General features: G+C 35.1%; 1 protein-coding gene across 1 annotated transcript in view; it reads right to left on the bottom strand.

Moving 5' to 3' along the window:
* ASCC3 (activating signal cointegrator 1 complex subunit 3) overlaps window positions 1-13,964 on the bottom strand; it is a 331,824-nt gene that overhangs the window by 75,647 nt on the left and 242,213 nt on the right. The window contains exons 33-34 of the mRNA XM_061207037.1: window positions 13,355-13,487; window positions 9,066-9,191 (exon numbers count right to left, since the gene is read on the bottom strand). Of these exons, the coding sequence (XP_061063020.1) occupies window positions 9,066-9,191; window positions 13,355-13,487 (259 nt within the window). The remainder of the gene's footprint in view (window positions 1-9,065; window positions 9,192-13,354; window positions 13,488-13,964) is intronic.

Genomic DNA, 13,964 nt, shown 5'->3' with positions numbered 1-13,964 from the left:
ATAAATTTTCCAACACGATTTTCAGCTGTCTGGACTAATATATGGTTGATAAAGTTATATCTAAATGGAAAAAAAAAAGTGAAAATGTGCCCAGGACACTGAATAAGTAGTACTATTTGCAGAGCAAGAATCAAGCTATTCTTTAAGCAATTAAAATTACAGAAGGAAGACATTATGAAAATAATATTACCGTGAAAAACAAAAAGTTATGATTCCATTTTTATCTATAAATTTCTTAGGCCATTTGAAAACAACAAATCTCATGGTCGCTGCTATGGATCACCACAAGCCATTCCCATATAAATATAACTGGAATGCCAACATTACCATATTATGTTTAAATGAATAATTTGGTACACTTACAAATAATACTTAAAACCATTAATGATAAAAACTTTTCTCCAAAAATTATAGGTTCTTTTTTTTAATAATTATTTTACTCACTGTTTTATGTATTTACAAGATATATTTTGATGGGCTAATATCCCTTCTGAAGTTTGTTCATTTACATCTATTGGAAAAATTTTTAGACTACTTTGTGGCTTTTATCCAGGGAAAGTACAGTCAGGGTAAATATTTTTTAAACATTTACAGTGAGTTGTAAAAAAGAAAAAAAAATCAAGTAAAATCATGGCTCTGAGACTGCAACAAATTATCTGATGACTATAGTAAAATATCATAATCTAACTTGCTAAAAATTAATGCATTTTTTGAGCAGATAACTTTAAAAACTTCCATTGATTATTTCTTAATATAGTTGTTCTTTTCCAATATGCTCACCAACATTCTTACTGACTTGCATATGAGAAATGAAAAACTCAATTTAAGTAATCGAATTGACATTCAATTTATTCAATATCAAAACTTTTATCCTTATTACATCTGGGGGGGGGGTAATCTAGAATTTTAAAAATCCCTAAAATTGTTTTCTTCAGATATTCTGGCATATGTGATAACTTTATTTATTTTTTAAAAGCGACAACTTTAAAAATAGAGAGGGCTAGTTAAAATATTACATTCTTGAATACAATAGTAAAATCTCAATCATTAAAGAACTTTTCTCCTATGCAGCCAACACAAATACTAAAATGCATCTATTTTTGTTAGTGGTATGACTTCACTGATTTATACCAAATATTATTCTTTGTTAATATTTGAACTGAGATTCTAAGGTTACATAAATATTTTCAAATCCTTAAGAAAGTATACTGCTACATCTTAATTAGATGTATAATTTACAAGACACTATAAAGTAACAAAACTAAGTATAAATGGAATTATTTTTTAGGTCCCATAAAATTTTGAGAGAGAATATATTCTAACACTTTGTGAATAAAGGATGGAGTTTATATTACATGATCTTCATTAGTAGCATTATATGGTCTTCGCTTCTAACATGTAAACTTTTCAGTCACTGTGCAATTTCTAGCCTAAATAATTATAAGCATTTAGCTTAAAAAAATTACATATCATTAATTTCAATAATCACTTTACCAACTTGAAAAAAGCATGCAACTGCTAAGTAAAAAGGTCTGTTTTCATGTTGCACTCTCCACAGTAGAAAATTTATAATTTACTGGTTATTAAAACAGAAATATTATACAACTGTTTAATTATGGATAAAGGATACGATGTAGTTTCACGCTCACTGCATTGAATCGTCAAGTCATTATCTTCTCTTTGCCATAAACAGACAGCCTACCTTTTTGTCAGCATGCTATTTCATTTATTTCACAGAGAAACCCAGTTTCACAATAATTGACTTGTCAGAGGCTCTAATTTATGAGGCTGAGCTCTGTAAGATTTCTCTATATTGGATTCAACCTGCACACAAACAGGGTTGAATATTTACAATGCTGTTAACAGGTGCTGAGTTGTTTAATGATTCTAATAGCCAGAAGCATACTGAGAAAGCCAGCGGGATCACAATTACAGGCTGTTTGAACACAACAATTACTAGTCCCCTGAGAGGTGTGAAAGTCAAAGGCAGTTTGATACTGACAGCATCTAGCACATGGGCTAGACAAGCTAACTTCTATTAGCAGTCCATTGGGAAGAAATTATAAACAAACCTCTCCCCATCATAAAATTTTACAAAGTCCATTAAATTTAAACAGTCAAAAAGTAAAACAACTTTTAAAAAATTATCTTTAAAAGATCTTATCAAAGGACAAACAAGAATACCACACATGAAACTTCAAGTTATCTTTTTCCAATGTTAATAAGGAGGCAATTTCACCAGCTGAAAATGAAAGAGATTTTATTGTAATGTAAAACATAGATAAAGTTACACCAAACAGTTTGGATTTAATGTGAATAGTGGCAGCTATTTCCTGTTTGGTTTATGTAAACCTGGCCAGAGACCTCGCTGGGAAATTTTTCATCAGTATTGAAATGCTGCTGCTATAACTGTCAGTACTGGGAAGTCATTTGTTACAGCACCATGTTTTTTTATGTTCAGATTATGCAGCAGTAATAATGACACAAATAATGAAAGTGGTTGCAGGGACAGCTGAAACTACCACAACATTTTTTTGCCCTAGAATTATTTAGAAGCTTTCTCAGGGGAAAACAGAGAGTAAAATTGAACATACAAATTGAATCCAGAACTCAATTTGAAATATATTAGATTTCATGATGCACCAATACATGTGTTTATATATATTTGAATGAACTAATGTATATATGTATGTGTGTCTACATATATATTTACACATATAAATATGTATCTTTATAGGCATACATATATCTGCATATACATGCATATCAAAAACTTAAGGATATACACAGACATACAGAGAACAACCAGGAACTGAAATCTTTCTCAACATAAATTTTAGTTTTGGTGGTGGCGTTGGTGGGACACTTTACAGTAATATGATTAAATGAAGGGGGTTGGAGAATTGGGTCATATTTATTTACCCATATGTGACTGTATTTTGAGAGTGGTCTTTGCCCTTTCTATTTTAAATAAACTTCAGTTTTTCCTTGTTACACATACATGCATGCACATATGTGTGTATACAAGCCCTTCTTCCCACCCAAAGAAAAGTCAAATCTCAATTTATGGCACTGAATGACAGGAAGCATGAAGTATATATTAAAACTACATATAACACAAGCTCTTCATTTGAGAAAATGATTTTAGGTTTCTTAAAACTTTTACTACATCTACAAATAAGTAGAAAAAGTGTACCAATTTCCTGTGCCTTTCTTTGCTTCTAGCTTTGTGTATAGGTGATTTTAACACAGACAATAATAAAAAGATATAAGGGCCAATCAGAAAGAAAACTGCAGGGCATGCTATAGCAGACTAAGTAAAATATGTAACTTGTTAAACTTTATTTAGGCACGTTTTCCCATTTTTATCCAGATGTAAAAGTATAGATATTAAAAATGACAGTTTTTTTTTTTTTTTTGCATCAAACGAACAAAAGTATTATACATTCAGAATTAGTATGGTATGGTTTCCAAAGAGAACACATTTTCCATCACAGCGCTGAAAAGAGATCTGGATAGAAAGTATGGATATTTGAATTCTGGACCTGATAATGGGCCCAGGGATGAAGAATGTGGCCTCTGGAACCAGAATGCCTGGATTCTATCAGTAGTTCTGCCTCTGTCACTCAGACCTGCCTGATTGTGGGCAAGTTGCTTAATCTCCCTGTGCTTCAGTTTCTTCATTTATAAAATGGGGGTCATAACAGTACTAAATGAGTTAGGCTCTTGAAACAGCATCTCAAATACAGCAGACACAATAATAAATAATATTAGTGTAGTTTTTGTTTCCCATTTTATTAACTTCAGTTTTTATTTTTATATATTCTTCTTGTATTTGTTTTTGCTAATGTGCTTCTAGTTTCTCGAGATGGATATTTAATTATTTTCAAGCATTCACGCTTTCCTGTAGGTGCCCTAAAGATATGAATGTTCCTTGGAACTGTGCGTTGATTAAAATTCATAGGTTTTGTTCTAAAACATTTTTATTTTTGTATAGTTCTAGCTTATACCTATTTAAAAAAAATTTTCATCTTTCACTAGAATAAAAGTGGTTAAATGCCAAGCAGTTAGATTTTTTTTGCCATCCTTTCTCTTGTTTATTTCTGGTTTTATTGCATTGCACTGTGAGAATGTAGCCTTATGATCTCTACATTCTGAAATACAGTGAGTTGCTCTTTGTAGTCTAGTACATGGTATATTTTTATAACTAAAATTCCATTAGTGTTTTTAAGTACGGCATATTCTTTTTTGGGGGTACTACGAACACATACACATATTCAAGGATATTGTTATTCAAATCTTTTATTTTATGAAATACTTTATATCTCTTTGACATGCTGATTTTTGAGGGATATGTGTTAAAGTCTCTCAACATGACTATAATTTAGTTAACATCTTAGATTTCTATTGGTTTTGCTTTATATAATTTGATGCTATATTTCTAGTTATCTTAAAATTTATAATCTACTATAACTTTTAGTGATTGTACTTGTTATCAATATAACCATTCTTCATTGTCCTTTTTAATCTTTATTGCCTTGAATTTCATTTTGTCTGATTTTAATTCTGTAGCTATTGGTTTCTCTTTCGTACTCTACTTCAGGTCTTCTTTCAATATCCAGTTTTCTACTTTTCTATATCATTTTGATTTGATATGTTGCTTATAAATCATTTTTAGTGGGATTTAAAAAAATAAATCTGAGAATTTCTGTCTTTCAATAGGGAAGTTTAAATTATTTATAACATTTATGATTATAATTGGCCTTTTTAACGGTATGAATAGATCCTGTCAGCCCTCTGACTGAAAACCTACAATGGTTCTCATTTCACCCAGAATAAAAATCAAAGTCCCTACCATGGTGTCTAAGCTCCACATGACCAGTATGACCACTGACCGCCCACATCCCTAGCTTTATCTCCTACTACTCTCCTCCCCACGCTTATTCCACTTCAGCTACACCTTCTTCTTGTTGCGCCTTCAACACACCAGACGTGCCTGCTTTAGAACTTCTCCCGTTCCCTTGGCCTGAAATGTTGCTTGCTAGATATTCATGTGGTCAACCTTCTTACTTCTTTCAAGTCTTTGTTCAGGTGTCAACACTTATTCTATGTCTACTAAGCACAACTTATCTAGTTCCCGTCTCCAATACATTTACTTTCTGATCAATATTCTCGGACAGTTTGCAAATTAGGCTAGATTGAGGATAGACTAAAAGAAGATTAAGCGGGTAAAGAACTAAGGAAATTAAGGGAGGAGAAAAATTAAAAAGCAAATTTGAGATTTGAAGTCACCATAAGTAGATGCAGAGTGATAACATTAACAAAGGTAAGAAAGTGATATTAGAGCAAAATTTTGATATCTGATTAATTCAGTTTTGGACATGCTGAATTTGAAATGATGGTGGGAAGTCCATGTGGCAACATTCAGAAGGCAGGTGGAGAAATGAGACTGTAACTTGGGATGGGGAACAGCTGGAGTAACTTATTTTGGGTCTTTCACAGACAAGTGATATTTTAAATACAGAAGGGATCTCTAGAGAAGAACTTCCTAATACTATGCACTGAAAAGAGCACAGCATCACTTCTACAGTCTTCTTGCCCCAAAAGGCAGAACTTGAATTCAGGGATGAGAAAACTTCAAACAAACCCAAATTGAAGGATGTTCTCCAAAATAATTGGCCAGGGTTCCTCTAAAGTGTCAAGGTTATGATAGACAAAGAAAGACTGAGGAAATGTCACAGATTGAAATGAATTAAGGAGGCAGAACAACTAAATGGAATGCAGGATACTATTAAACTGGGTCTTCAGCAGAAAAGGGACATTAGTGGAAATACTGATGAAATGTGAATGAAGCCTGTAGATTACTTAACAGTATTGCATAAATGTAAATTTCCTGGTTTGGATAACTGTACTATAGTCATGTAAGATGTTAACACTTGAGGAAGCTGGATGAAGGGTACGCAGTGCCTGTTTGTACTATTCTTGCAATTAAAAAAAATCTCAAATTGTTTGAAAATGAAAAGTTAAAAAAATTTTTAATTAAGAAAAGAAGATGCACATACAAAATTCAGTGTATCTGTGGATTCAATAAAGAACTATAATTTGCTAAAGAACTCAATTTGCCTTAGAGAATCATTCCCTTGTTTGCTGATCAGACAAGCTGACAGAAATGATTAGGTTCTAAGTCTCTAAACTAGAGTCTTTTTTTTTTTTTTGGCTGGGCCATGCAGCTTGTGGGATCTTAGTTCCCTGACCAAGGATTGAATTCGCACTCTTGGCAGTGAAAGCGTGCAGTCCTAACCACTGGACCGCCAGAAAATGCCCTAGACTAGAGTTTTTAGGATGGTATAGACCAGTGAAGCAACTGGAAAGGAGTACAAGAATAACAGCTCACTAATCAACATTAATTAAGTTTTTCATAATTAATACAAAACTTAGAGAGGCTTTAATTTGTGTACTTGATTCCCAACATGACCCTGTGAAGGAGGTAGGCTATTACTCACTTTCCAGATGAAGAAAGTGAAGCCAAGAGAGGTGAAGCGATAAAGGTCACACAGTTTCTAAAAAGCAGTGCTGATACAAGAATCAGTGTTCTGATTGAAGTCAAAGCTCTTTCTATCACATTAATTGCCTCCATTCTTGTGATATAAGAAAAATGAATATATCTACAGTTATACACCATGATTCTTCTCCCTCCAAAAACATAAAGAGTAGTAATTCACAAAACTTACGTTTTTAAGTTCTGGCTTTATCACAAAGTAGTTATGGGATCCAGGACAAGTCACTTTAAGTTTCCAGCCTCCATTTCTTCAATACCAAACAAGAAGGTTGGACTAGAGTACATGTAAAGTCTATCCCATTGTACGATTCCACAATGCTAATTTGTGATCTGTTTACTATGGAAAATTTGTGGTACTGTAAGACTATCTCATTAATTTTGTAGTCATTTTCCCAAATGAAATTTTGCACCTAATACAGAGGCCTAATACAGTTGCGGAGCTGAGCAAAACATCACCATATTCTCAAACTCCTACCTATGTAAGTGGAAATGTTGGCTGAAGAGAAACAAATTTCTTAAAGTACCAACTGGTAAGATTTAGTAAATTCATTTCATCATTTTCATCATGATCTCTCTGTTCAAGATCTTAACAATGGTTTAATATTTCTTCTTACTCATATCAGGAATGTCCCTCACCTTTGGCCTCCTTTCATTCCCCCTGCATCTGTTAAGGTCCTACGTGTCTTTGCCCTATTGTTAAAAAGCATCCTAACTGGTCTCCCTGCTATAAATATTTCCCCATTCTAGCTCATTCCCTACCACAGTGCTGCAAGTACTGAAACAAAGCCAGTATTTATTAGAAGAAAACAAAAACACTAATTTGAAAAGATACATGCACCCCCATGTTCATTGCAGCATTGTTTACAATAGCCAGAATATGGAAACAACCTAAGTGTCCATGAATGGATGAATGAATAACGAAATTGTGGTATAGACAAAGAATGGAATATTACTCAGCCATAAAAAATGTAGGGACTTCCCTGGTGGCACAGTGGTTAAGAATCCGCCTGCCAATGCAGGGGACACGGGTTTGAGCCCTGGTCCGGGAAGATCCCACATGCCGCTGAGCAACTAAGCCCGTACACCTCAACTACTGAGCCTGTGCTCTAGAGCCTGTGAGCCACAACTGCTGAGCCCGTGTGCTGCAACTACTGAAGCCTGCACGCCTAAAGCCCATGCTCCACAACAAGAGAAGCCACCACAATGAGAAGCCCACGCACCGCAATGAAGAGTAACCCCTGCTCGCCGCAACTAGAGAAAGCCCGCGTGCAGCAACGGAGACCCAACGCGGCCAAAAATAAATAAATAAATAAATAAATTTAAAAAATGTAATCATGCCTTGGAAACAACATGGATGGACCGCTAGGATATTATGCTAAGTGAAATAAGTCAAACAGAGAAAGACAAATAGCATATGATTTCTCTTATGCGTGGAATCTAGAAACAAAACAAAACAAAATACCAAAGAACAGACTGGTAGTTGCCAGAGGTGGGGGTGGGGGTGGGAGAAATGGGGGAAGGGCTCAAAAGGTACAAAGAAAACAACAACAATAACAAAAACCTAATTTAGTGATGCTAAACTATATTTAAAAACTTCCAACCACAGCCAATAGGATCAGACGCAAACCCCTTAGCATGGCATACAGGTCCTTTACTCTCTGGTGCTTGGTCCACTTTCTAGGCAAGAAAATCTTCTTGCCTCACGCTCTAAGCTTTACATCTAACTTTTGGCATTCTCTAGAGACTCTTTCAAGCACTGAGGGCCTCCGCCCATCTAGTATTTTTGTGCCTTCCACCTTTTCCACTTCTGTTCCAGATTCGAGTTCTGGGTGAAGTATCACTTCGTCTGTGAAGCTTTCACTCTCACAGGCTTAAATACAGTCTGTTAGAGCACTTATGATTTACACTGTAATCATTTATGTCCATCTCCACATTACAAGATCAGCCCTTGAAGATAAGGGATGATATACACTCATCCTCATGCTTCAATGTCTAGTATAATATTTGATAAACAGGTGCTGAATGAAGATACAATCTATCCTGCCTGGAGTAAAAAGATACTCCATCACAACTCCCCCAATTTTATTTCATCTTGCAGGGTTCTTATTAACCTTTACAAATGCCTCACAAATTCTTCCCCCTACAATTTCACAGGCCTTATTCTTCTCTGAATTCCAACTGCACCCAAGTCAGCCACTACCATGTAATTTAATTGAGCACATTTCTTAATGACGTCAGGTGTCTTGTCTCCCTAACTACAGAGGGAGCTCCTTGAGAACATTCTAAGTTAATTAAAATAAGCTAATAAAATGCACACAATTATTTTCTAATATATCACAATACATTGTGAACATATCAGAGGTATTATCTGATTCTCTGGGCAAATTCCTATACCTAGGATGTCCAATGTTCTGGCATTTTTGTTATGTACCTGAATTTAGAGATGATTACCTTCAAACATATTTTCTTTTAGTGCGAAACAGAAAAATACTTGCCCCGCACTTACCTGGGGTTCATGATAAGACGTCGGAAAAAGTAAGTCCAGGTGATATAATCCATTGCATCTTGCTTAGATGTTATTGTACCACCAGCAATCTCTGCATTTAGATGGTCAGAGAGCACTCCTAATAAGCTACAGAGTGAACAAGACATGGGAAACATACATGAACATTAAATGAAAAACAATTTATCTCACATAGTCAAGACTCAGATTTGATGTTCCAGGATACAGAACAAATGTTTTGTGTAATTTGTATCTTTTGTATATAATTTTGGGGAAATAAATTGCTAGGTGGAAATAAACACAGGCTGACAGGAAGGGAGCTAATAACTTTCAGGAGGAGACGATGAGAGCCGAGGTAAGAGCAGACAAGGGACGATACACCTTGGAGAGCAGAGAAGAGTTACTGAGGCAGATGAAAGGAGAGTTGGTAAGAAAGGGGGGATGGTTAGGATAGAGCAAGGATATTCCTTTCATTCATTCAGTGAATATTAAGTTCAGTCATATAAGACATAAATGTGCTAGGTGTTGTGGAATATACAGAGATGATCGGATGTGTTGAAAGACTGGCATGACAAAATGTTCATTTCAGTTTCTTACATAAATTACAAAAAAGGGAAGCAATGCCCAACAAAAGAAAAGGCCATGTAAATTATGATACATGGAACAATATGCAGGTATTAAAAAACTGTTTTTGCAAAGGATGTTTTTTTTTTTTTTTTTTTTAGAAATTTATTTATTTATTTATTTATTTTTGGCTGTGTTGGGTCTTCGTTTCTGTGCGAGGGCTTTCTCTAGTTGCGGCGAGCGGGGGCAACTCCTCATCGCGGTGCGCGGGCCTCTCACTATCGCAGCCTCTCTTGTTGCAGAGCACAGGCTGCAAACGCGCAGGCTCAGGAGTTGTGGTTCACGGGCCCAGTTGCTCTGCAGCATGTGGGATCTTCCCAGACCAGGGCTCGAACCCGTGTCCCCTGCATTGGCAGGCAGACTCTCAACCACTGTGCCACCAGGGAAGCCCGCAAAGGATGTTTTTAAGGATTTGAGAAAATGGCCATAATAAATTGAACGAAAAAAAAAGTTGCGATATTACTCTCCAGTCACCAGTGGCAGAGTATAAATCCGTATAGTTAATTTGGAGGGCAATTTGACAATATCTATTTGAACAATCACCGTGACCCAGCAATTTCACTTTTTCATTATCACCTGATAGGGAAACATTTATAGGTCAGGATAGGGAAGCAAAATACTTCACTGCAGCAATATATGTACGAGTTAAAAACTAGAAACTCTCTAAATGCCCATTAACAGAGAAGTTAACATATAACTTCTGTATATGTACTCTGTAGAAATAAAATATTAATAGTAGTCATATCAAGGTACACATTTAAATTTTTAATTAACTTTTTACCGAAGTACACATAGAAAAAAAATACATAAATTAAACATGTACAACTCAAGTAATACAATGTGAACACATCTGTGTAACCATCACCAAGATCAAGCATTACCAGTGCCCCAGAATTCTTCCTTTTATGCTTTTTAGTCACTCCTCTTGCTCAAAAGGATATTTTGACTTTTGTTTCTTTTCTTTACCTTAATGCAGTGGCTTGGATCTCTAGCACAATGCTTACTGGCAGTGGTGAAAACAACATTCCTGTATCATTTCCTATCTCAAAGGGAAAGCTTTCAATATTGAATCATTAATCATGATGTTTGCAGTAGATTTTTAGTAGAGACTCTTTATCAGATTAAGAACATTCCCTTATATTCCTGTTGGCTAAGAGTTTTTATTATTAATGGGTATGGAATTTCACCAAACGCTTTTTTTTATATCTATGAGATAATCATATAATTTTTCTCATTTTTTCCTGCTAACGTGGTGAATTATATTCATTTATTTTCAAGTAATAAGTCATCTTTGCACTGATTTTGTAATTAGTTGTAATATGTTATCTTTTTATACATTGTTAGATTTGATTTACTCATGCTTTATTTAGGATTTCTACATCTATATTCATGAGAGACACAGCTCTGTTACATTCCTTTCTTGTAAATTTATCAGGTTTTGGTATCAAGGTTATTCTACTCTCATAAAATAAGTTGGCAAATAGTCCTATCTTTCCGACTATTACAGGAAGAGTTCGTGTTCAATTTCATGAGTTCAATTTCTTCCTTAAATGTTATAAAGAATTCACTAGTGGAATGTCTGGGTCAGAAAATTTCTTTGTGGAAAGATTTTAAATTTCAGATACAATTGCTTTGATAGATAAGAGGCTATTTAAATTTTCCATTTCTTTTTGTGTCAGTTTTAGTAATTTTTTTAAAAAAGCATTCTACCATTTGATCTAAAATTTAAAAATTATTTGTATAAATTTTTTCATAATATCTTATTACCTTTTAGATTTCTTTTGTATCCTGATATTGTGCTGTTCCTTCTCTCTTTTCTCTTGACCAGACTTAAAGGTTTATCAATATTATTCTTCTTTTCAAAGAACCAACTTTTGGTTTTGTTGATTTTTTTCTAATGTATGTTTGGTTTCAATTCATTAATTCTTTCTCTTATCTTTCTATCTTCTCCTTTCTTTGAGTTCAATTTGCTAATTTTTTTTCAAATTCTTGAGATGCATATTCAGATAATTCATTTTTCACTCTTTCTTTTATTTTATTTTTTAAAAATTATTTATTTATTTATTTGTTTTTATTTTTGGCTGTGTTGGGTCTTTGTTGCTGTGCGCATAGGCTTTCTCTAGTTGTGGCAAGCAGGGGCTACTCTCTGTTGCGGTGCACGGGCTTCTCTTTGTCGTGGCTTCTCTTGTTGCGGAGCACAGGCTCTTGGCATGTGGGATCAGTAGTTGTGGCTCGTGGGCTCTAGAGCGCAGGCTCAGTAGTTGTGGCGCACAGGCTTAGTTGCTCTGCGGTATGTGGGATCTTCCTGGGCTAGGGATCGAACCCGTGTCCCCTGCACTGGCAGGTGGATTCTTAACCACTGCGCCACCAGGGAAGCCCTTCACTCTTTCTTTTAAAATACGTATATTTATGGTCATAAATTTTCTCTCAGCACAATGTTAGCTATCTCCCACAATATTAAATGTTTTTATATTTTCCAAATTAAAAAAAAAAGTAACATTAGAACTTCTAACACAGTAAAAAACTCAATAACTATTTACAGTATAAATTAGAAATATATTTTGTCCTTTTCAGTTAGAATATGGTAAAGGCGATTCAGTATATTAAAGAAGACTATGATAAAAGGTAGCAAGTGATAAATGTTAGGAATGAAAAATACATAAATCTGACAGACAAAAGATTATTTTCAGCTGAGAAAATGAGGAAAGACTTGGTCAAAGGGGTGGTAGTTACTGGATCCACAAAGAAGTATGTGATAATTCTGAAACTGGCCACTAGCCTAAATTATTCATTACCAATCCCTTTATTTTGGATATTTATTTATAGACTATTCTACAAAAACACACACCAAACTAACTTTATTAAATGCTTACTATGTGCCAGACACAGTTCCAAGCACGATACATTTGATCAGTACAAGTACCCTACGAGATGGCCAGTATTGCTGCTATCTCCATCTTACAGACAGTGCACTAAGGCATTGAGGATTTAAATAACTTGTTCAAGATCAAGCAAGTAAGTGGTGGAGAGCTCAAATATGAACCCAGGTTGTCTTGCTCCGGAGTCAATGTGACTAAACTATGTACTTCACTTCTTTTTTTTAAAATAAATAAATAAATAAATTAATTAATTTATTTTTGGCTGCGTTGGATCTTTGTTGCTGCGTGCGGGCTTTCTCTAGTTGCGGCGAGTGGGGGCTACTCTTTGTTGCGGTGTGCTGGCTTCTCATTGCAGTGGCTTCTCTTGTTGCAGAGCATGGGCTCTAGGCATGTGGGCTTCAGTAGTTGTGTCACAAGGGCTCCATAGTTGTGGCTCGCGGGCTCTAGAGTGCAGGCTCAGTAGTTGTGGCGCACTGGGCTTAGTTGCCCCGTGGCACGTGGGATCTTCCTGGACCAGGGCTCAAACCCGTGCCCTCTGCATTGGCAGGTGGATTCTTAACCACCGCGCCACCAGGGAAGTCCCTTCACTGCTTCTTTTGAACAGTGTGTTTTTCTTTTATAGTGAAAATTATAATTTAATGTTGTCTTATTGTGATAAGCATATTGTTTCACTTCAAATAATTCTTTTGAACTAGAAGTTTTACTGATTTTCATCTAATACAATGTCAGCACAAAAATATCAACCTGCTATGACATAATCCATTAAAATTAATTTACAGCAAAATTTACCTTGACTCTACAGGGAAAGGTTCATAAAGAAATTTTTTGTAAAAGTCTTTCTTTATGTCATGAACCAGAATTACAGCTTTGCCTTGGTCATCAAACTGAGGCCTCCCAGCACGCCCCATCATCTGGAGTACATCTATAAGAAAGAGAACAAGAGGTATTCTGCAGTGTGGCATGTAGCACAAGAAATACTGACGGATTATGGCATGTTTCTACAACACAACAAAATAAAAGGGAGTAGAGTATTTTAAGACCAGGGATGCTCTCTCTGATGCCTACTACTGAGTTCCCTAATAATTAAATAATTAATTCACTATGATAGAAAATTCAGTCCCCAAAAGAGTCTTACAGTGTGTAAAAGTAAGAAAGATCAAAGATTCCTTTAGGTAAATGTTTAAAAATGCTATTTAAGAGTTATAACTATATAACTCTTATATAGGAAAACCTCTTCAGCAGAGTCATTTGCTTATTTTTCCCCATGAATAATGGATCCACTTAGGCCTCCTCTTCTTCCCATCCACTGTATAAAATTTTTCTTTTATACTGCAGGAGTCTCTGAGGTAAGTAATGATTGAGAAATGATACAGATTTTACATGCATTCATGTAAGTAAT

This window comes from Eubalaena glacialis, chromosome 12 (genome assembly GCF_028564815.1).
Source record: "Eubalaena glacialis isolate mEubGla1 chromosome 12, mEubGla1.1.hap2.+ XY, whole genome shotgun sequence".
NCBI classification, from domain to species: domain Eukaryota; kingdom Metazoa; phylum Chordata; class Mammalia; order Artiodactyla; family Balaenidae; genus Eubalaena; species Eubalaena glacialis.
The sequence above is the reverse complement of the archived record's forward strand: the minus strand, read 5'-3'. Positions and strand labels throughout refer to the sequence as shown.